Below are 22,816 nucleotides of genomic sequence, written 5' to 3'. Positions count from 1 at the left end.
CGCCGCGAGAGGCGCAAGCAGAGTCAACGGGGGAGCGGCAGCAGTCGACTCACCATGGCGAAGACACCACAGTAACTCAATCTAAGTATGTCGACTTCAGCTACGTTATTCGCCTAACTGAAGTTGCATAATTTAGATCGATTCCCCCCCACCAGTGTAGACCACGGCTCACTGTGCGACTGCAGGGCATCCAGGGTCCTAAAAGTTATTTAACTCAAACTACAGCACAAACTACACTTAGCGCGAAATACATTGCGAACAGAGACTCCCTAAGAACCATGGTTAAACCTCAGCTTCCCCTACAATCCATCAGCCCACATGGCTATGTTTGTCCTTACAAGGATCCCCATCCCCACCAATACACTAGTGAATTTCCCAAAAGGCTCAACAGACTAAGGATAAACTGATGGGTACAAAGTGAAGACTGCAAGTTTGTTCCTCAGTGGCCACCCGTTTGTGACACTGCATGGATGGGGACAAACCCTGCTGTATCCAAGTTTTAAAAAGCCCATTAGACTAGGTCAGGCCTATGGCTGGATCAGACAGTCCTCACTGGACTTCAATAGCAGTTGTGAGAGAGTAACAATAGTAGTATTGGGCCCTAGAGACACAGTATGACATCCTGTCACACACAGGCTGTATCTGCACTGACAGCTTTAGGGAACTCTTCCACAGGTGCACCAGCACTGAAGTGTTTAAATCACCATGTCATCGATACCTGGAGTTTAAAAAATGACTGAGTTCGTTTAGACAACACAGGGATAAAATCACCAGTGGCCAGTTCTACATTAGCTGTCCCATGGTGTTAACAGGGAAGCTGCACCTATGTGAGAGATCCCCAAAACTGCCAGTACAGACAAAGCCATAGGCTGGTGAAACAGGGTTTGTGCCAAACGTGTTTAATCACTTTCTAAATTCAAGAATTTATGCTTCAGCTGCGGAAGTTGGTACTCACTCTGCTTGTGAAGTTTCCTTGTACAAGACCCTCCACATAGAGCTGAGATTTGAAAGCCTTAACAAAGGATGAGAGAGACTCGATGGAAAGGCCCTTCATTAATGTCTCATATTTATCTATCATAGACCATCTGCCATGCTCCAAAATTAAAAGACGCACATTTCTGTAACAAGAGAAAAAGTTATTTAATTCAAAATACGTTATCCACCAGTGATTTAGAACCCTTAACTTCTTAAACCCAAGATCTGTGACAAGCAAAATTTCAGCTAATCCTAACTAGAAATATCAAGTACTGATCAGTCTGCCCTGGGACTTCAGCCCTGCTTCAGCTCCAAAATGCCTCAGGTAACCTGGGATCTCTGCAGCCCAACTGCTTTGGGCTGTCCTTGGGGAAAAGATTTAAAGCCTGCTTCCCACAATAACCTCTTTAAACAGCATTTGTTGAGGTGTGTTGTGATGTGCAGACTACCCTTTCTTCTCTAGATCACTGATATAGGTCTGGTTTTTTCCCCACTGCAGGAGTTTTAACATATTACTCGAACAGCTCTAAGTGGTTCACAACACGATCTGTCAGAAGCAGAGCTGCTGCATGTGGTAATATAGGCTATTAAATAAAAGTAGTATGCAGTGTTGTTGTCTTCGTGTCAGTCCCAGGATATTAGAGAGACATGGTGGGTGAGGTAATATCTTTTATTGGACCAACAGAGAGAGAGAAAAGCCTTCAAGCTACAGAGCTCTTCCTCAGATCTGAGAAAGGTACTCAGAGTGTCACAGCTTCATACAAGGTCTAACAGATAGTTTAGCATAAGTAGTTAGCATGTATTCTAAGGGAACATTCAAGGTCAAGTGGCCCATTAACACCCCTGTAGTCATAGGACCAAAAGTGGGTTATAGATTGAAGAATTTTTGGGGACAACCCACAAAACCAATGATATACCTGAGATACACAATGAAATTTCGTTCTCCACACAGACAACAAACTCCCTCACAAATTTACACCACCACTTCAACCACCACCATCCATCCATTAAACTCTCTCTGGAACACTCCCACACTAGCATCAACTTCCTGGACATCTGGATCAGCTTCAACAATGGAACCCTATAGACAACAATTTACAAGAAACCCACAAATCACCACACCTACCTTCACAGATTCAGTTACCACCCCAAACACATCAAGAAGTCTGTTATATACAGCCAGGCACTGAGATACCCCAGAATATGCTCCAAGGAGAAAATCCGGGATATACACCTTAATGCAGGGATTCTCAAACTTCATTGCACTGCGACCCCCTTCTGACAACAAAAATTACTCCATGACCCCAGAAGAGGGGGACCAAAGCCCGAGCCTGCCTGAGCCCCGCCCCCCAGGGCCAAAGCGGAAGCGTGAACCCCGACACCAGGGCTAAAACATTCAGGCTTCAGCTTTAGCCCTCGGCCCCGGCAAGTCAAATGTCAGCCTTCGTGACCCCATTAAAATAGGGTCGTGATCCACTTTGGGGTCCCGACCCGTAATTTGAGAACTGCTGCCTTAAACTTAAAACTGCCTTCATTAAACAAGGACATTCCCCCCGAGAAACAGACTGCATCATGGAACGAGCCACCCAAATACCTGAGAACCCTCTTAAATACAGAAATTGAATCTCCTTTGACCTCACACCCTGAGTTGTCACCTACCACCCCAAACTGGGACTCATATGGGGTATCAAACAACTACAACCACATCTGATGGGGACCCCATCCTGAAAAAATCTTTCCTGAACCCCCTCTTTTGCCTTCAAACCTCCCCCGCCTCCCCCAAACACACCTCATCATCAGAAGTAAGTTCCCCATGGACCAGGACACACCAAATCAAAGCAGCATCAGACGCTGCCAGAACAGATGCAAAACCTGCAGACATATCTCCACTGCAACAATGATCAACACCCCCCACAACACACCTTTAAAGATCCATGGGTCCCGTCTTACACGCGTGTTATCACAACATGTGGTGTACATCATCCAGTGCAGTAAATGCCCCCAACAACAATGTGGGTGAAACCAGACAAATCACTATGCTCTCAAATGAATTCACGTAGGAAAATGATAAAAGACAATATCACCAGTAGGTGAACTCTTTTCACAAAGCAATGATTCTATTTCTAACCTATCAGTTCTCATCCTCAAAGAAAACCTGCACAACACTTTCAAAAGACAAGCCTGGGAACTTAAATTCATAATTTTGCTAGACATTAAAAACCATGGTCTTAATAAAGACACTGGATTTATGGCTTAACAACAATCTGTAACCCACTAACTTCCCCCCCATTTTTGTCCTATGACTATAGGAGTGTTACCAGCCTACTTCAGCTTAAATAGTCCCTTAGAATATGTGCCAACTACTTATGCTAAACTATCGGTTAGACCTTGTATTTAGCTGTGACAAGCTAGGTATGTCTACACAGCAACTAGATACTCACAGCTGGCCTGTGCCAGCCAACTTGGGCTCACGGGGATCAGGCTACAGGACTGTTTCATTGCTGTGTAGCCTGCCGGGCTCAGGCTTTAGCCTGTGATAGTTATGTTACACCATCAAATTAGCTGTATGAAGAAAAAAAAATCAATAAAGAAACATCTTCAATTTATTAAAGAGCATCCAATGTGCTGGGGCTGGCAAGCCTCACACTGAATCAGGACAAGATGGTTATTGCAGGGCCCTGCCAAAAAGGGCTGAAGCCAGCCCTGCCCCCCCTTCCATCAGCCAGCAATATCAAGCTGGAAGGAGAGGGAAGAGGCAGGCTTCTGCACTGAGCTGTACTGACACAGGGTTCTTTGGTCCGAGAGCAGACTGAGGGCATGGACTGAGCAATCTTATTACTAATTCCTTTAATTAATAAAGCCAAACCCCAGGAAAGGGATGAGTTTTGTCTCTACAAAGTGCATCATTTGTGTTTTGGAACAGGAGGTACAAGGCTTATATGATTTTAGAGGCAGTTTTAGACATTAAACATGATTCCCAGTTAACAGTTATGTTTCTCACTTGCGGAATAAAATTAACGTACAGTAAACTGTGGTCTCTAAGGTAATGTCAGACAATAACTGTATCTTCTTTCTGAGATGGGTATTTTCCTACTCACTTCTGTCTCATCTTAAAGGATAACAACTATATTGGTTATTATGAGCAGACAAAAACACTTTAGAGAATCCAAACTGGTCTTCACTGCAGCTTTCAGAAAATCAGAAATTATTTAGTTTGGGGGAGATTAAAATCAGAGGTTTACCCCCCTGCCCCCTTCTTAATACAAATGATGATGTCAGGCATATACCTGTACAAGTGTATTAAATGTGCCTTTTTATAAAAGTGGTGTCAGATTAATCCATGAGCTTTATGAAGAATTCTTTTTAACTTCTGCTCTGGTCAGCTGAGGCTTTTTACAAACCCCTCTCACCACTGTGAAATAGATTTGCAACTTCCTTTAATATTAGTATGTAAAATTAGCTCTGATTGGCCTGATTCTACTGGTCTCAAATTACATCTCTCCTCCACTCAAGCCATCCTCTCTTGATTATTAGATAGCATGACAAGAGTTTAATGCTGATTTTTGTGGGTTTGTAATTTACTCAATACACACTCCCTTACATGAATGAAAAAAAATACCTCTGCTTTGTTATGTAATCAGCTGCACCAGCACTTATAAAGCAGAAAGTTACCATTTAAGTTCCGTGCTCTATTCTTGAGGATGCCAAGATTCATTTCATTCACTGACCATGCAGAATACTGCACAGTAATTTATCCTTGTAACAGGGAACTCCTGCAGCTGCATGATAACATAATTAAAGCAGAGAAAACTCTACTCTACCTATATCTCCACCTAAACCAGAGAAAGCCCATCCACATTTAATCTCCCCACAGACACTCACTTGGCCAGGGTCTCTGGTTTGATAAGAATGTTAAAATAGGTCTTTTTTAGCTGCTCTGTTATCATCTCAAAAACCGCTGGAGTAAAACTGAAGTCAGACAGGTGGTCAATGATGAGCTGAAACAGCAGCTGGAAAGAAGAAAACAACATGTTATTTTAAGCTATTTTTACCAAATAGGAGAACATTTGCCAAAGAGGATGAATGTGAATTCTAGACATTTTTTTCTATATTAGAAAGTCAGAACCTTCTCTATTTTTTGGACAACTAGAGAATTAGTAGGAGGATGTCACAAAATACCTGAGCAAGTCAGAAGGGAAAGGGTATTCAGTCAGACTGTTTAAATCTCCAGGGTCTGTTTTGATTATTAGGCATTTTAAACATTTGGAAAAAATCTCTCCTTGTGAAAGATTCAACAACCATGCCCCTTCAATGGAGGGCTGAAAAAGCCCCCATTCCAGTTCTCTGATCCCCCCAGAAGTCCCCCAAATACAGGGAGGACAAGACTTGGTATTCCTGATATTTCTAAAATAAAGGACAAGCACAAACAAATCCTGTTGCATGCATGCACAACTCTATTAACCCTCCTTTGCAGGTCTTCTTTAATAAAGCAGAACATTTGTTTATTTTGACTACTGTATCTCCTCAATGGTGGTGGGGGGGGGTGAGGAGAGAGCGTTTTAAAAATGATGTATATTAATGGAAGCTGAGAATGTGTAAAAAAAAAATGCAGACCGCAGTACAGATCAGAGCCTCAATGCTCTCCACACCCATGGTTTTCCTTCTCCCTCATGTTGAAGATTTTATTGTGTATATTTCAAAGGACACACTTTGGCCCCATATATACAACTGTAATCAAGTCAAAGGACCCAGGTGCAATTTGAACTGTCCAAGGCTTTCACCTTGTTAAGTCTAACCTACAAGTTTTAACAGTGTTGTAACCAAGTCCCCTGACCCAGTAATAGTGGTAGTGCAGATAAGCCCTTACTCTCCCTCATCAGCCTCATTTGAGGCTGCCATGTCCTAAGTAAGCCAGCAGGGGGGAAGGAAGGTGGTGTGGGGTAAGAATTTGTTAACCTCTAATAAAATCAGATCCCAACCAAGCATGCCCAGAAGTGATTTGTAATTGCTTGGTTTTATCTTAATTCCACCTTCTGCTGCAAATGTATCTAGAATACTATTCTCACAGACAATGAGCCAGTACGCATGCAAGTCTGTTTTGTTCAACTATTTCTGGCTTACAGATGAGCAAAAATGTAAATAGTAATTCAAACAGGAAAAAAAGAAGACTGTTTTTCTGCATTGTATTCTGCCTAACCCTCCCGCCGCCCCCATATACCAATTTTTTGTCACTTTAAATAAATCCACAAAAGCATGGAAAGTTGCTGCCCAAAAGGAGAGGTTTTGAAAACTGTTCCAAGCACATGAAAACTGTATTTTATAGTGGAAGTCTCAGAGTAACTTTATCTACGGCTAAGCGAAGTGCATAATGGAAAGCAATGTTCAAAAGTTTATTTAGAAATACCTGCAGCTGCTTCAATATCTCCACAACTGAATAGTGCTGGGCGTTTCTTAGTGAAAACATCCCAACAAGAAAATTACTATATGAGGTCATTTGAGACACAGGAAATACAGTTGAACATGTGAGACCAGGAAACCTTCCTTACTAAAAATAGTCATTTTGAGTGGAGAGAGGACAAAAGGCAGAGTGTTAACAGAGATAGATCTGTATTAGGTTATTGTATTGCTACCCATCACCATAATATCTGAGTGCCTTCTACATAAAATACACCAACAATATCAAAGTCCCTACTGGACTTCACAAGTCTCTAGCTCTTCTCCTTTTATCAAAAGCTTTGTTTGGGATCGGGCATTTTATGGTATTTTTTTTTAGTTTTGGGAGGAAGAATAAGATGAGTCAGTTGATTTTGAGAAAGTTTCTTCCTCCATAACTAGAATGACAATCAAATAGGAATGTATTTTGCAGTTTCCCCTGAAGATGGCCAGACTGAATTCGTCTGATCACCTCTGGAACACTGTTCCACACCCAGCTTTCTTGAACATCTCCTCCATTTCATCTGGGCATGATTCCCCACTACGCTCCCACCAGCATCAATCCCTGTCACTATGCCTTCCTGCAGACCTGGAAACTTACACACTCTCTCTCTGCTCTTGCAGATTTATGAGCATCTCAGCAGGAAGACTTAAAACACTGTATACAAACCCATTAATGGGTTGCAAGGCCACTAATAGACACCAATATTTAAGGACAGAGCTGTGAATAGTTTAGAAAATGATATCCAGCAAATTGCTAGTTGACTCATAGTAGAGAAAAAAATACTGCTAGTACTCACTGGTAGTTTATGATTGAATCCTTTCACTCGAATGACCAAACCATGCTCTCCAGCTACCAGTTTGTATTCCAGTTGAGCAACATCAGCTTCGTATGCTGGTTCAGCAAGGTTGTGGGTGAGGATGTTTACAAAAGTATCAAAAAGCACCACACTGCATGGAGAAAGGGGTAAAAGTGGGAACCAAAAAGGAAGAGAAAAAACACAAACCACCATAAAGTCAGTGGGTCTGAGGGTATACGCTGAAGTGTCCTAAAGAATTATTTCACTAGATAGCTAAAGATATTTAAGACTTAAATCACAAAACCCAATTTAAAAAACGGACTTGTATTCTGCAAGAAATTTAGTCCTGGGTAACGTAGAAGTCTACAAACACAGGGCTGTGACTGACTCTCTCTATTCAAAAAAACCAGGGCTATCTAGAGGTCATTTTGGCATTAATTAAAATACTTTTGCATCAGATGAGAAAGGAGAAGTTATTCACTTTACAAGGCACATCAGGATAGTACACAAGCAACCCCGTTCCTCTACTATATGTGGTTTAAAATCCAACTAGAATAAAGAATATATATTTCAAGCAACATCAGCTAATAGTAAAGTGCGTTTGTTGAATATTGGGGTGTTAACACAGAAAATATGCTCAAGGAATTTGAGAGAGACAGCTTTATTTGAAGTGGAAGTTGCTATGATTAGGATTTAATAGGTATAAAAAGATCTTATTACTTCAAGTAAAAGTCCTTTTAAGCCAGTTAAAAATTCTAAGTGCCATAGAGAATTAGAACCAAACTGCTTCTGGTTAAACCTTCAGACCAGTATTTTCCCTAGTAAGTCCTGCAGAAAAATAGTTTTACAAAGATATTAAAAAAAACCCACTCCCCCCTTGCAGCTCCTTAGTGTTCTTATGATAAAGTCACTATACTGTTTGTTACAAATTATAGACCTCGGGGCTAATAGGGGTGCCATGAATGGGAAGATGAGGTGCATATGCTGAATTGTAATCCAAAGTCTGTGTAATGTGCTCACATATTATAGCTCTCCAACCGGTGCTCTCAATCGCTTTCCCCCAAGTTGTTGGCTATAGTGTCTACAACAGGCAACTCTTTTCAGCACAAAGCCTTTGCAGAAACATTCTGTTCTAGCAGATGCACTGCTACAGTAACTCCTCACTTAAGTCATCCTGGTTAACAGTGTTTCGTTGTTACATTGCTGATCAATTAGAGAACATGCTCATTTAAAGTTGTGCAATGCTCCCTTATAACGTTGTTTGGCAGCCGCCTGGTTTGTCCACTGCTCGCAAAAAGAGCAGCCCGTTGGAGCTAGCTGGTGGGGGCTTGGACCCAGGGTGGACCGACAGCCCCCCTAAGTTCCCTGTGCAGCAGCCGCCCAGGAGGCAATCAATTGCCCGGCAGCTCCGCTGTCCCTCCCCCCACTGCCATGTGCATGTCTCTCTCTCCCCGCTCCTGTAACTCATCTCCATAGAGCGGGGGGGTGGAGGGGGGTGGGGGACGACGCACGCACACACACACACAGGCTCAAGACTGTGTCTTTTCGGTTTTGAAAGATGTGTTTTGTCAGCGTACTTTCAAGACAAATGCGTGTCTCTCTCTCTCTCTCACACACACACACACACACACACACACACACACACACAGTGTCTCTGTCTCTCTGGCATGCTGTCTCTCCTCCCTCCATTCCTGCTGCCCTGTAGTGTGAGGCTACATTAACAACAGTGTGTTAACCCTTGAGGGCTCAGCCGAGTGCTAGTTCATCATTTAGCAGTAAGGCATTCCCTGGAAAATATCCCATCCTCCACCACCTCAACCAAGCTTCACAATCCTCATTGCTGTGTACAGTATTAAAACTGTTTATTTAAAACTTTTACTGTGTGTATAAACAAATATAGTCTTGTCTGGCAATAAAAGTTTCCCTGGAACCTAACCCTCCCCTCCCCACCTCCATTTACATTAATTCTTATGGGGAAATTGGATTCGCTTAACATTGTTTCGCTTAAAGTACCATTTTTCAGGAACAGAACTACAATGTTAAGCGAGGAATTACTGTACTATTGTGTCACTTTCATTTTGCCTGCCCTTCACCATGGGAAAACTGTACCAAAAGTCTTACAACACTTCCCTTCTCCTACACAAACACTTCTCCCCTTCCCCCAAAACTACTGAACTGTAAAGAACATGAAAGAGGAAACCCAATTGTTATGTTCTATCTTCAAGTTAATTGGGGGTGGGGGGAGGTTGTTTTTCGCCCCGTATAGGAATTTTAACTGCTCTGCAAAATAATCATGAGAAAGGTAATTCTTACTTCTCTGCAGACTGCTGTATCAGTGGAGATATCAGATGGAAACGTATATAAGCTGGAAAAAAAACAACCCCATAAATGAGCAACTACAGAAACACACGCAGCTTTAACCATTAACTGGTTTTTCCTTCACCCCATTTGCTGTTTCCTGTCAGTTATTTTATTTGAACCCCATGTGTAAATGCTTGTTCAGCTGAGACAACATTTTTATCTGTATTGAATCACCAAAGTAGTTCCCTTCCGTCCCCACTTACCCTTTAAACAGAGGTGAAAGTAAGCCGGTACAACCCGGTACGGCATACCGGCAAGAGCCGGTTTGCCGTACCGGGGCGGCCCGGCTTCCCCAGGGAGCAATTTAAAGGGCCTGGGGCTCCCAGCAGGGGCTGGAGCCCCAGGCCCTTTAAATTGCCACCAGAGCCCCACTGCTGGAGCCCTGGGGTAGGGCTGCGGGGCTCTGGGGTCTATTTAAAAAGTCTGGGGCTCCTGCTGCTTCTACCGCCCCGCCCACTACTCCAGGGCTCCGGCAGCTATTTACAGGGCCGGGGCGGTAGAAGCAGGGGAGCCCCGGGCCCTTTAAATAGCTCCCAGAGCCCCGGGTGCTGCTGCTACCCCAGAGGCTGGGGGCGGGGGGGCACTTACCTTACAGGGTGGGCTGGGGCTGGCTCTGACTCCCTCAGCCACACTTGAATCAGTTACCTCAACTGTAAACTCTTGGGCTGGAACGCTCTTTTTGGGTTGTGCGGATATGTACGTGTAGTGCCTCGCACAATGTCACTTTGATTAGGGCCTCTAGGGACTACCACAATTACTAAGCCAAATGCAAGCAAGTGGCACCTAGAATTTATTAACCATCACTTCAAGCAGACTTATAAACAATAGTCAGGCAAAATCCAATGAAACAACAGTCCAAATGAGGAATGGATGTCCTCAAGACTCACATTCTAAATCCCAGGCAGCAACACCAACTGAAACTAGGAATGACAGGGAAGAGGAGCAGAAGCAAGATTTTTGAACAACTAGCTAGGAAAAAAAAAAAGAACTATGTAGTGAAGGATTATAACTCCCTAGCCAAAAATCTGATCACCAAGCTCCAACCCGAAGCCACCTAAACAAGGAGCTAAACACAAAAGGGGGTTTTATAAGTGCAATGGCAACTGGAGTGATGCTCAGTGCTGTTTGGAAATCAGATTAAAATGAAGCTACAAGTCCTAACTCTAAATAAATTTCTAGGACTATTTTAGATGCCTACTATTGCATATGAAAAGTTTTGCTTTGCACATTGTGTGTAATATATCAGTTAATAGGCATTACCTTTGGGAATTTTGAATTTATCATCCTTCCTGTACCACAGACAGCCTTGTTGTGTGCTTAGTATTTTGACAGGATATTCCGACTCCGGGCAATCAGGTGCTTTCAGAGCAAAGTCAGTGGCTAATGTCGAAACAGAATATGTGGGTTATTGTATCTCAATTCTACAGCCATTAACACAAGTGTGCAGGTTTCAAAACTGTAAGCAGGCTGCTCGTCTCTCTCATGTCACTATAGTACATTCGGTTGCACACTTCCCTTTGGTGAAGTATGGATGGGTCATTGCACTGTCCAGAGAGGAGGCCTTTTATAGCCTGTTCAAGAGAAGTTTTTTTGGTTTTTTTGCTTCTATTAACAGATCCAGATGTTATTTAAGGGTCTGTGTTTTCCCCCCAGAAGAGCAGGGAATAACCTAACATTGCTCTCTCAGTAATCCAGGTACCATTGTTTATAGCTATATGCAAGCGATTCACGAGTACACCATGGCAGCTCTGCTTGGTTACTTGGTCCTTGTACTAAGGAGTATTTTAAAGAGGCATTGTCAGGTCAAATTTGGCCAAAAATTTAAACTTATAGAAGTCTGTAATAAAAATTCAGAAACAAATGTTTCCATATTTTCTATCTATTCCAGTGGAAACAGTTTATTTAAAAACTAAACATTCATAAAAAAGGAAAACATAGACCATGTCCTAGGAAAACCCCTATCCTCAAAGGGAATGTCAGGGAAGAGAAAAATGAGAGTCCACTAGATACTACGTCTCTCACTCACCTATATATTTATTTTCTTCAGGTAGGTGCAAGTCCTCATTTAACTGAAAGTCACTGGCCCATAAATCACTCCAGTATTTGTCAATATCTGTGAAAAACATTAAATTAAAAGCAGATAAGCTATCTAACTGCAGACCCTTCAAATAATAATTCTTTCCTTTAGATGTTTGCCTCCATGCCTGTCTGCACAAAGACTGGGTTCTCCTTTCCTGATGCCATTTGGCTCACCTTCCCAGCCTCCACTTAAGCCTCTGCTCAAACCTCACTTTAAGCAAACTTATAAACAAATAGTCATTCTTTAAACACAAAGCTGTGTGCATTAACATCACATGTTACCAAAAACATATTGTCTTAGCCTTCATTATGTAAGTTTTAATCTCTATTCAGTACTGACTTGGGGAATTTGAAGACTCACCATGACTCTCCACCTCCCAAAAAAGACCCTGTAACAAAAGGACCTGCCTATCAGGCGTAGAGAAGGGGACTCAGCCAATGCTACAGACAGAAAAGAGTAGCTATAGAATGGGACAAAGCACCTAAGCCTCTACTGACTCATAATAAAGTCAAGATCACAGTTGAGAAATCATCCTCCCACTCCTGTGTACTTGCATGCAGTATTGCCACCCTGTTTAATAGGCTCTGTGACCTCAGACACTTCAAAGGGTCATTTTACCTTCCTCACTGTACTGTGTCCCAAACCATTTCTCCTTCAGGTGACATTTTCCTTCATTGGCAGCAGACAGCAGAAACAGGTTGGCTCTCTGAGGGCAGAGCTGGTTAAGGGCATCAGCAATGACCTACAAAGATAAACCAATATCTGAGTTCAAATGCAACTTTAGCTGTGTCTGTCAAGCTGTAAAATTTAAAATTACTCTGAAAATCTAGAAGACAAAAAGATTACACATCTACTCTTAACCAAGCAATCTGCTTTCTAAATTTTTTTTCATTACAGAAGTGATGCAAGTAATCTAAAAAACCCATTCCAATATGTCTGAATTTCCCAAACTTGTACACTTCAAATATACATGTTCAGAGCTACAGTGCTACTTACATTAGGTTTGTATTCAAACAAAAGCTGATCTCCTGTCAAAAAGTCCTCTTTCTGAAACAACTGCATATTTTCACAAAGGCTTTCCACATAATCAACTGGATCAGTCTGTAAACAAGTAAAATGGTGTTTCACACATCAGACATCTGAAATGTTAACTTTTTTTTGCTAAGTAGAATTTATTGTGTGCTGCACTTGTTGAGTTTTAGTTCTGGTTATTGAGCCTAAATGCAATTCATAAACAAATCCTTACTCATGGCACTCAAACACCCACTTCTCCCCAGCCCTGCAACATTAGAGGGCTCATCCTTAAGAAGAAACACTAATGAAAAGTATCAGAGGGGTAGCCGTGTTAGTCTGAAACTGTAAAAAGCAACAGAGGGTCCTGTGGCACCTTTAAGACTAACAGAAGTATTGGGAGCATAAGCTTTCGTGGGTAAGAAGAAGTGAGGTTCTTACCCACGAAAGCTTATGCTCCCAATACTTCTGTTAGGGTATGTCTACACTACAGGATTAATCCGAATTTAGATAATTCGAATTTGGGAAACAGGTTGTATAAATTCGATTGTGCGTGGCCACACTAAGCACCTTAATTCGGTTTTAAACCACATTAATTCGGTGGTGTGCGGCCACACTACCCCATTAACTTAAATACAGTAATTCGGTGGTGTGCGTCCACACTAACCCTAATTCGAATTAACAAAATCGATTTAGGCTCTACTCCGTTCGTCGAGGTGGAGTACAGAAATCGATTTAAAGGGCCCTTTAATTCGAATTAACTGGCTCTGTAGTGTGGACGGGTGAAGGGTTAATTCGGATTAAGGCAGCTAAATCCGAATTAAAGTCCTAGTGTAGACCAGGCCTTAGTCTTAAAGGTGCCACAGGACCCTCTGTTGCTTTTTACTAATGAAAAGGTTTCTGCTTTCTCCCTATCTTGTGACTAGCTGCAGAGAGGTTAGATCTGATTGTACTTTTACAAAAGCAAGAAAAATAACTATTATCCTGGCTACAATTATGGGTCTGTCTACACTAGGGAAAAAAGGCATTGCACGATGCCAATGGCTGGATCATGTTGATGCAAGGCATATACCAGTGGTTCTCAACCTGAGGCCCATGGGCCCTTGCAGCCCAATCAGCACAGAGCTGCGGCCCAAGTGAAATCTTCAGGGACATACAGGTTGTATTGGATAACACACTGTGGGCCACATACACGTCGCACAATGGTAAATAGATTGAGACCCACTAGCATATACAAACAGTAGCTGTCCCTGTTTTTTTACAAATGTCAATTGTACCACCTGGTAATCACACCTGGGACAGGGTCTTTAGCGCATGATTGATGCAGTGAAGTCTACAACAAGTTTCTCTCCAGTCCTGAGAGGAAATCAGAAGCTGTGAGTTCAGCTATTTAGCCTAACTCCAATCCACAATTCAGAAACGCTTAACTTTCTGAAGTTACCCACGGCACATTTGTTATCTTTGCTAGACTTCTCTCCCACTTTGTGTGTATTTGTGTCTTGTTTTGTCTTAAAGGAAGCTAAGTTGGGACTTCAACAACAGCTCCAAACCATCTAAACCAGGGGTTCTCAAACTGGGGGTCGCGACGTTACTACGTGGGGGTTGTGAGCTGTCTGTCAACCCTGCATAGGGCTGACAGCCCAAGCCCCCATTAAATTAAATTAAAAACCCCCATTTGTAATTTTAGGGGAAGGTCACATTCAAGAGGCTTGCTGTGTGAAAGGGGTCGCCAATAGAAAAAGTTTGAGAACCACTGATCTAAACTAACCTTTTCTCTTTTCCTCAAAAGAGACAGTTAATACCATCGAAAATACTGTCAAACAGGCATCTCTCCTGTAAGAGACTCTAGCTAAAGGGAAAGGGAATAATGGATACTGTTAAAATGAAAGCCTTAATACTTTCCATTTCAAATGCTTTAAAGTGTTTTTCCTTCTTTTCCTGTATCTTTCTTAAAAGGTTAAAAAGCTTTTGTTACAATGGGAGTAAGCCAGTAATAACTTGACACAAAACCACAGACTGCACTTAACTGTTTAATGCTTTAATAGCGAAAAAGGATTTCATTAACACATTACCCCTTGTGTGCCCAACTCATTCTTCACCCCTTATTACAGAAAGCAGCGCTGATATGTTAAGTGCCCTGAAGTGCCACAGTACCAAGAGCTGTTTCCCCACAAATGAGAGTATGCAGAAATGCTTGGGGGGGAGGGAGGGGTTGGAGAGAGGGAGAGGGCATCATTAGCATTCATAGCACCCTACAGGTAAATAAGACAAGGTTCCCTCTGCACGGATTTTACAATATAAATCGGACGATAAAGACAAACTGACCATAATAAGCAAGGAAAAGAAGATCAAAATGTGAAGAAAGGGATGACGGCCCTTGGAAGGACACCACATGCAAAAAATTCAAGTTGTGTTTTGGTTTTGTTAAAGGACAATTTCACAAGTCAAAGTCTAACATTTCTCTACCTAAAATATGAATTCTTTATGTTTAACACATTCTCGTTCTGCCTCATCTCATCTATGTTTTCAAAGTATTGCGAGATCAGAATTTCCAAATCCTCTGACAGACAAGCTACACACAGAAAGCAACTGATGAAGATTAACTAGTACCTGTTCTTGGTAATGAAATTCATTAGCTTCAATCTTCTGGATCTCTTCCCAAATTCTGTAGGAGGAAAAAAGTTTCCCCATTACATTGCAACATTTATTACCAAGACACGAATGAAACACCATTTCTAGGTAAGATATCATAGTGGAAGTTGAAGTCAGTTTCTCTGCAATAATTCTTCATACATCTATGAGATGTGCACTCGAAATACACATACAACTCCTTTTATCTGGTAATCTCAAAAGCAGTTTACCATTGTCAGTTGGCCCTCGTTATTCCTGCAAATAATCATGCCCTTATTATAGATGGAGATAGCGAATCACAAAATAGTCAAGATCAGACAGCAAGTTAGTTAAAGAACCGAAAACAGAATCCTCAACTCATGACTTCTAGTCTCAGGCTCCAACTACTACACCAAATTCAGAAATGCTTGAGCTTACTATTGGGGAAGGATGTGGCATTCAGGGATGTCTTTAGCAATTCCCTAGGACAGAATTCTCCACTTCTTGCTTTTTTGTCTTCCACTAAAGACATGCTGAGTTGAACCAGTTTATTTCAAACTAATTTAGTTAACCAGTGCAAAATGCTGCATGGACACTTATTTCGCTTTAAAACAGGCTTACTTGGTCTACCTTAAGTCTGTTAGTAACAACTTTAAGTTAAACCAAAATAAACTGCTCTTAAACGGAAATAAGTGTCCATAAGCAGGAGCTAGCACCGGTTTATCTATATTGGTTTAAAAACCAGTTTAAGTTAGATCGGTGCTATTTTCCCAACCCTAAAATCAGAGCACTTGGATCATCCACATGGAAATAACAAGGTAAGAGCACATAAAATTGTGCTCTCTGAACACTAACCCTTTGGTTAAAGCATACAAGAGCAGTCAGCAAACCCCAGTAGATGACAGTTACCACTCCACTGCTGTTTGTCACATTGCCTTTTTATGGTGACCTACAATTCCTGGGTTTTTTTAAAAAATAAGTTATTTTCCACCACTGATTCACTGCATCTGTTCTAATATATATTTATCAAAAAAGTAAAAAGGTGAAACACACACTACAAAGGATTTAAATGGTTACCTTTTATCTGGTCCTCTTTTCTGCAACATCTTCAGATACTGAAATACAACGTGTGCAACCTGAAGACAAAGACAAACTGATAAAGTTATTTTGACATTTGGAAATATCAAAATTATCAGAAATCCAAGTTGCAATAAGGTTTACCTCATAGAAGTGCTTGTAACCTTCATCTGTCAAAGTCACAGAAATGCTGAAGATAGAGTAGGTGGAGTTCTGTTCAAATCCTGTCTCACCATTTCCTCCATATAATGCAAGAGCCCAAAATCTATTGGGGATTTAAACCCAGTATCCATTATTCCAGTTAAAAGCTATCCTGAAGTATGGCTATAATTACAGCACACTTATTTGAGCTTATCTCTGACTTGCATAATGAAAGGACTGCCTGAAGGACTTTCAAAGAGATACCAAAACAGACTACCACAAGATACCTTTCTACCAATTCACAAAACATAGTGCAAAGCTCTGAGAGAGAGAGAGAAAGAAAGAAAGAAAGAACATTCTAGAAGGGAAGTAAGTTTACTTCTAGGAGGAAGTAAATTATCAGAGTATCCTAAACTAAGTAACATGGCTGCCACAAACTTGAAAGGGAATTACCAAGAAAATTTGACTCTTCTTAATCTTAGATCAATTTTCCCAAATATTTTCACTTTAGAATATTATTTTTCACTTTATTACAGTGGACACTATATTGAACTCTGATACATACTTTTTCCTAAGAAAGGAAAGAACACTGCCTTTGCCTTCATGTCCAACTAGCCAGGAGATGTAGTGAAGTGGCTTCACCCTAAAACAAAAAAGTTTACAATGACAAGAGGTAAAACTAACATCTTTTATGTGAAGATCCCAAGTCACTAGACAAACAACTACGTTATACACTGCCCAATTCACCCGCGACAAGTGTCATCTTTAAACAGCATCTCTATAAAGAGATATCAAATTGAAAATACAAGTGGAATTTAGGTAGACAGAACATAGTGACTCAACTAAAAATTAATCAGGACATTGAGATTAACAGCTCCCTTACTGATTATCAATTTAAACTTAATCTATATAAAACAGATGTAAATCAGTTTAAGAGTGTCCACACAGGGGTTTGCATTAGCTTATTTAGATTAATTTTAAACACACATCTTTACTTAAACCAGCACAACTTGCAACATGAACAAATCCAAAGAGCCTCAGTTATTTAGAGGATTTTTTTTCCCCTATAGTCAAGCATGTGTTATCAATAAGATGTTGTCCATCCTCACCTGTAATGCTGATCCTGTGGGGGAAGTGCCCAGGTGATGCTCAATGAATGAACTTTTCTGACTGGAAAAACTGAACAGGAAGAAATGTATTAATTAAATGCAAATACATTACTACTCCTGTCTCGAAGTCTGATAAATCAGAAGTGGGCAAAATATTGTATTTAATGCAGAAAGTAGTGGGAAAAATACATAACCCTACATTATTAAAACAAAAATATATTGTCCATTTTAAAACAAAGAAATAAGAATCTGCACAGTGGTATATACAATTCCAATTTAGAACACTTAACAATACAGAAAGAAGAAATCAGTTCACTCACCTCTGTAAAGTTTGTGAAATTCTGGTGTGTCAAAAGGCTGTGTCAGGTGACCAAAGCTTGGCCTGGGTAAGCCACTTAAAAATAAATAAATAAATAAATAAATAAATAAAATAGAAGTATGTAGCATGATGTTTACTGGTCATGATCCAGGTTCACACAGAGGCACGTACAAGCTGCCTTATGCCCACGGTCCTGGAGTGATGATAACCTCAAGCCCCTAGAGAACCAAAATGTCTAGTCTTTTGATGTGACTCTGGATTAGGGCACAAGAGCTACACACATCCTGAATAAAAGAACACACGACATTCACCAGTCCCATGAGACTTCCACAAACCCTGCCCCCCAAGTTTTGGGCACATCACTCCGCTGATGGCACCGAACCTCCCAAAACTAGCATGGAACAGGAGTTTGGAGCAGGTGCAGGCAAGAATATCACAAAATCCACACACAGACCCCACCACCACACCTTGTTAAGAGCCTGGTAGGTTGTGAGAGCCCCTTGTTTCCCCTATCCCTCTTGGATTTCTAAGAGAGATATTGACATACATAAGTAAACAAAAGGGTGCTATCTTTAAACAAATATTTTGTCAGCAGGAACCTGCAGTTTGAGGAAGTGTGTGCAAGTCACCCAGTGTTCTAGAACACATCAAGAAGCATTCACACCAAAATGGTAGGTATGAGATGGGGGAAAACAGTCATTTTCAGCCACAAATTGGTAAGATTGTTAATTGAGGGGATACACCCTATGAATTCAGCAATTTTAAGGTTAAGACTACATTTGGATTACGTGCCTATTTTAGACAGCATGATATAGTGGATTATACTGTATTAGTTTGAAAGGTCACAATCAAAACCTGTTGTAGTTATAAAGATGACAGCTAACCACCACCACAAACCATGATTCAGCTGTGACTTGCTGCCATTTATTTAACACAAAGCAGTGATGTAAGATTTAGAATGCTGTAACTGCAGATTATAATTTTCCATCCAACCACAGCAGGCAACAAGGCATCAGCACAGGTGTAGCAGATGCCAATCACACTCCAACTTCAGACGGATACCTCATAGCATCTTAAATGCTTAAAACTTGCTATGCAAAAACATTAAGAAATATTTAATCAAAATAAAACCTAACTTTTAACCTCCAAAGTCAACCAGTATTCAGTCAGTTAGAAGAGGATAATTTCCTCAATAATGAGGTTTTTAAAATGCCATTACCTCCAACAGTTTTGAACAGTGCATGCATGGAATTTTGTAAGTCTGCAATGTAATTTCACAGCTTCCATGTAAGAAAGTAATCAGAAAAGAAGCTTACTTATTTGGGATCGCTGAGAAGATTTCAGTCACCCACTTTTCCAAAGTATCCAGAGTTTCTAGTAAGGAGAGAGAGAGAAAAAAAATACGCCTTGCTGAAGGACAAAGGCAGATTCTCAGGGCAGGTTACCAATCCTGCCCCATTTGCCCAAGTTTATTTAGGGAGACAGCAGGCCAGTTCTCTCTAAATTGGTAAGTGCTGGAGTGCAAACATCAAAACCTGTTGGGTTGACTCTGATTTTCCCAAACCCCATATAAACCTGGCCTTGGATCATGTCTTGATGTTGCTCTGTACCACCTGCACCACACGCTTATTAGGACTGATATTGAAAGGTTGGTGGTACCTGGAGTGCCTGTTTATAAGCATTAACAGCTTTGGGATTTGCAAAATGCCTAGTATACTAGATCTGTTCAATCACCCCAAGGACAGAACTGATGCAGCAGTCTGAGAAGGGGCAAATCTGGTGTAGTTGTGCACCAAAGTAGCATATTGCAGAGTATCACATGAGAAGCACTTTTTCCCTTGCTTCCTTGTAAAGGAATGATTATATAAAGTTAACAGCTCAAAAAAATCATAAAATAGCAAAAGTGTGACTAGCAAGAATTCTGCATTCCAACCAGTACATTAGTGTTCCTTATATCACAAGAAAAGTGATGATTTTTATAGAAAAGAAAAAAAGACGACATTTCTTTAACAGAGATGGACTATGCAGATGACTTGCAGGGCTAGTGGCTCCCATGCATTTCTTCCAGGTCACAAGCAAAACCAACAGAACTACTGTAATCTGCCTTTTGCAAATACTACCCAAGGCCAATGCATCCAACCTAGCATGTTTTCCATTATTATAGTAGCATCCCTAGAAGCTCTAACCTGATAAGTCCTGCACAAAAGTCTGGTAACACACAGGCTCTGCCCTGAAAAGCATACAGTCTAGATAGGAAAAATAAAGGTCAGAGAAGAAAAGGTATCATCCCTATTTTTACAGAGGGAGAACTGAGGCACAGAGAATTTGAGACTCAAAAGCAGCACTTAAGCCCATACCTAACTTCAAGAGTTTGCTTAAGTCTATCCCTATTGAATAAAGGTCTCAAGCACATGCTTAATTAAGCACGATCAACTCCCTTTAACCTCAAGCTTAAGTGCTTTGCTGAACTGAGACCCAACACAAAGTCGATCAGGATGTCATTTATATAATCTATCAGCCCAAAGTACAAAATCATTTCACCACTGAAATGTCATCATTTTCAGTTGCATTCAAGTTGTGGTGTGTGCCATGCAGTTTTGCCCAAGACAAACCCGTAACTCCTAGTGAAAAAAGTCAAAAAATCTCTAGTCTCCATACAGAGAAGACAGATCCTGTGTGTTAAGATCTCACCTGAAAAAACACAAAAAAGTAAGCTGCTGGAAATCAACGTAAGGAGATCAAAGACAGGTGAGAGAGTCAAGCCAGGATTCAAACGTGTGGTTCCCTGGTTAGGTATTTCACAACTGATGGTTAGATCTCCAAGACAGTCCCATAAACTAATTTAAATGTTTAAAAGCTATGCACATAGATGCTTGCCTGACAAATTTGTATAACACCACAAGTCACAGATGTGAAGCATTATGTAAGTAGATGGGGATAGTGCTGAGCGGAGACTGAAACAGACCACTACTTCAAAGCAGTAAATAACTGACTGTATTTAAGCAACAACTGCTGTTACCTTTAGATTGGACAACTAAAGTCATATAGTGAGCAGAGTAATAGCGCTGCCAGAAATCCCTCAGCCTGGTGTAGGTATCAATATTATTCGTTTTAGGTTCATGTTTGAGTGTCTCTGCATTGCCTGTAAATATATTTAAAAAAAAAAGTCAGTTATCTGGATACAGATATGCCAGAGCCTCATATAACATAAGATCACAGAACCCAGTCTTGGACTCCTTGAGTACCAAAAACTCCCAGTAAAGCCAACAGGAATTCTGCATGTGCAAGGGATACAGGATCTGGCACAGAGTGTTCTAATGGCATAAAAACATGAAGAAATGCTGAAAACATACACAGAAATTTTTTTAACTAATGTTAAGGTTCTGTATTAACACACAAAAACAACTGCTAGAAAACAGAGTTAAAGGAACATCAACTTTGAAGTTACACTTCACTCAGTTTACTTAGTATTGTTACAAGTAACAAATATTTAAAAAAAAAGTGTTTTCTGTATGTTCACTTTGTGCACTGTGGACAGCTCTTGGTGTATGGCCTTTTTGTTTCCCCTATTTATGCGATGCTCTCTCTCCCCTATTGCAAATTTTGTTTTTGTTTGTTTTTTTTAAAGGAAAATGTGATTGTAAAACTGCAACAGTTGTCAGGAGAGATTCAGCTGTAGCTGTAGCACAGGGGTAGGCAACCTATGGCATGCGTGCCGAAGGCAGCACGCGAGCTGATTTTCAGTGGCACTCACACTGCCCGGGTCCTGGCCACCGGTCCGGGGGGGCTCTGCATTTTAATTTAATTTTAAAAGAAGCTTCTTAAACATTTTAAAAACCTTATTTACTTTACATATAACAATAGTTTAGTTATATATTATAGACAGAGAAAGAGACCTTCTAAAAATGTTAAAATGTATTACTGTCACGCGAAACCTTAAATTAGAGTGAATAAATGAAGACTCGGCACACCACTTCTGAAAGGTTGCCGACCCCTGATGTAGCACATGGAACTACACTCCATTTTTTAACCTGACTAGATTTCAAAGCTGATACGGTTTAACACAAGCATTATCTTGTAACTTATGCACACCAGCACACTTGGGGCTTGGTGCAGAAGGGCTCTCCTGGGACCATATGAAGTGAATTCTCTCCCACCCACAAGGCTGTGGAATGGCAGTGAAGCAACTCTTCAGCTGCTACTGCAGCCCTGAGACTGAACCAACCCTTCTGAAATATCTTCCTAGACTCAGTCCTTGTGAGCCCACATGTACTTTTTCTTTTGTCCAAATACAAATCTTATTTTTCCAAGGATTTTTAAAGGAAAAAGACAAGAGGTTATGCAAACCAGGACTTCCCTAGAGAGCATCACCAGTACACTAACACAAAATGACCACGAGCCAGTTTAATTAGCATCAGCTAAACAGAAGGGCTACCGTTGAAAATATATTAAATAGATATTGCACCTTTTATCCCAAAGTGTTTTACTGTATTCAGAATGAAGAACTGTTTTCACGCATTTCAACTGCCACCAGATTTTAGTGTGATACTACAAATAATCTCATATCGTTAAGACATTTTGCTGCCTTTTCTAACACCACATGTTTAATGAAGTCTTAGAATGTCAGAGAAGAACATACCCCAAAAGAATTTCTTCATAGGATGCCCAGGCCTGGCAAGGCTTCCAAACAGCATTTCTTTTCTGTTTGCATCAGAGGGTCTTGCTAGTTGATACTCTGTTAATTTAAAGCATTAGCACTGTATTAATCATCGCTATGCGAGGCAATGTTGCTATGTAACTAATACTACCCTTTACAGGGGACACATTACATGGAGCAGCACTGGGAGCATTTTTTGCCAGGCACATGAAGCAACAGTGAAGTAGTTGAACTACATCACTT

General features: G+C 40.8%; 1 protein-coding gene across 1 annotated transcript in view; it reads right to left on the bottom strand.

Moving 5' to 3' along the window:
* Positions 1–22,816, bottom strand: part of LOC113406505 (nardilysin-like) — a 52,237-nt gene that overhangs the window by 7,552 nt on the left and 21,869 nt on the right. The window contains exons 6-22 of the mRNA XM_026651740.2: positions 22,556–22,651; positions 20,936–21,058; positions 19,233–19,290; positions 17,918–17,991; positions 17,598–17,667; positions 17,054–17,131; positions 16,492–16,612; positions 16,348–16,406; positions 15,271–15,325; positions 12,646–12,750; positions 12,268–12,391; positions 11,596–11,682; positions 10,830–10,949; positions 9,522–9,573; positions 7,209–7,359; positions 4,858–4,985; positions 956–1,118 (exon numbers count right to left, since the gene is read on the bottom strand). Of these exons, the coding sequence (XP_026507525.2) occupies positions 956–1,118; positions 4,858–4,985; positions 7,209–7,359; positions 9,522–9,573; positions 10,830–10,949; positions 11,596–11,682; positions 12,268–12,391; positions 12,646–12,750; positions 15,271–15,325; positions 16,348–16,406; positions 16,492–16,612; positions 17,054–17,131; positions 17,598–17,667; positions 17,918–17,991; positions 19,233–19,290; positions 20,936–21,058; positions 22,556–22,651 (1,664 nt within the window). The remainder of the gene's footprint in view (positions 1–955; positions 1,119–4,857; positions 4,986–7,208; positions 7,360–9,521; positions 9,574–10,829; positions 10,950–11,595; positions 11,683–12,267; positions 12,392–12,645; positions 12,751–15,270; positions 15,326–16,347; positions 16,407–16,491; positions 16,613–17,053; positions 17,132–17,597; positions 17,668–17,917; positions 17,992–19,232; positions 19,291–20,935; positions 21,059–22,555; positions 22,652–22,816) is intronic.

This window comes from Terrapene carolina, unplaced genomic scaffold, assembly GCF_002925995.2.
Source record: "Terrapene carolina triunguis isolate 2854851 unplaced genomic scaffold, T_m_triunguis-2.0 Scaffold102, whole genome shotgun sequence".
NCBI classification, from domain to species: Eukaryota; Metazoa; Chordata; order Testudines; family Emydidae; genus Terrapene; species Terrapene triunguis.
The sequence above is the reverse complement of the archived record's forward strand: the minus strand, read 5'-3'. Positions and strand labels throughout refer to the sequence as shown.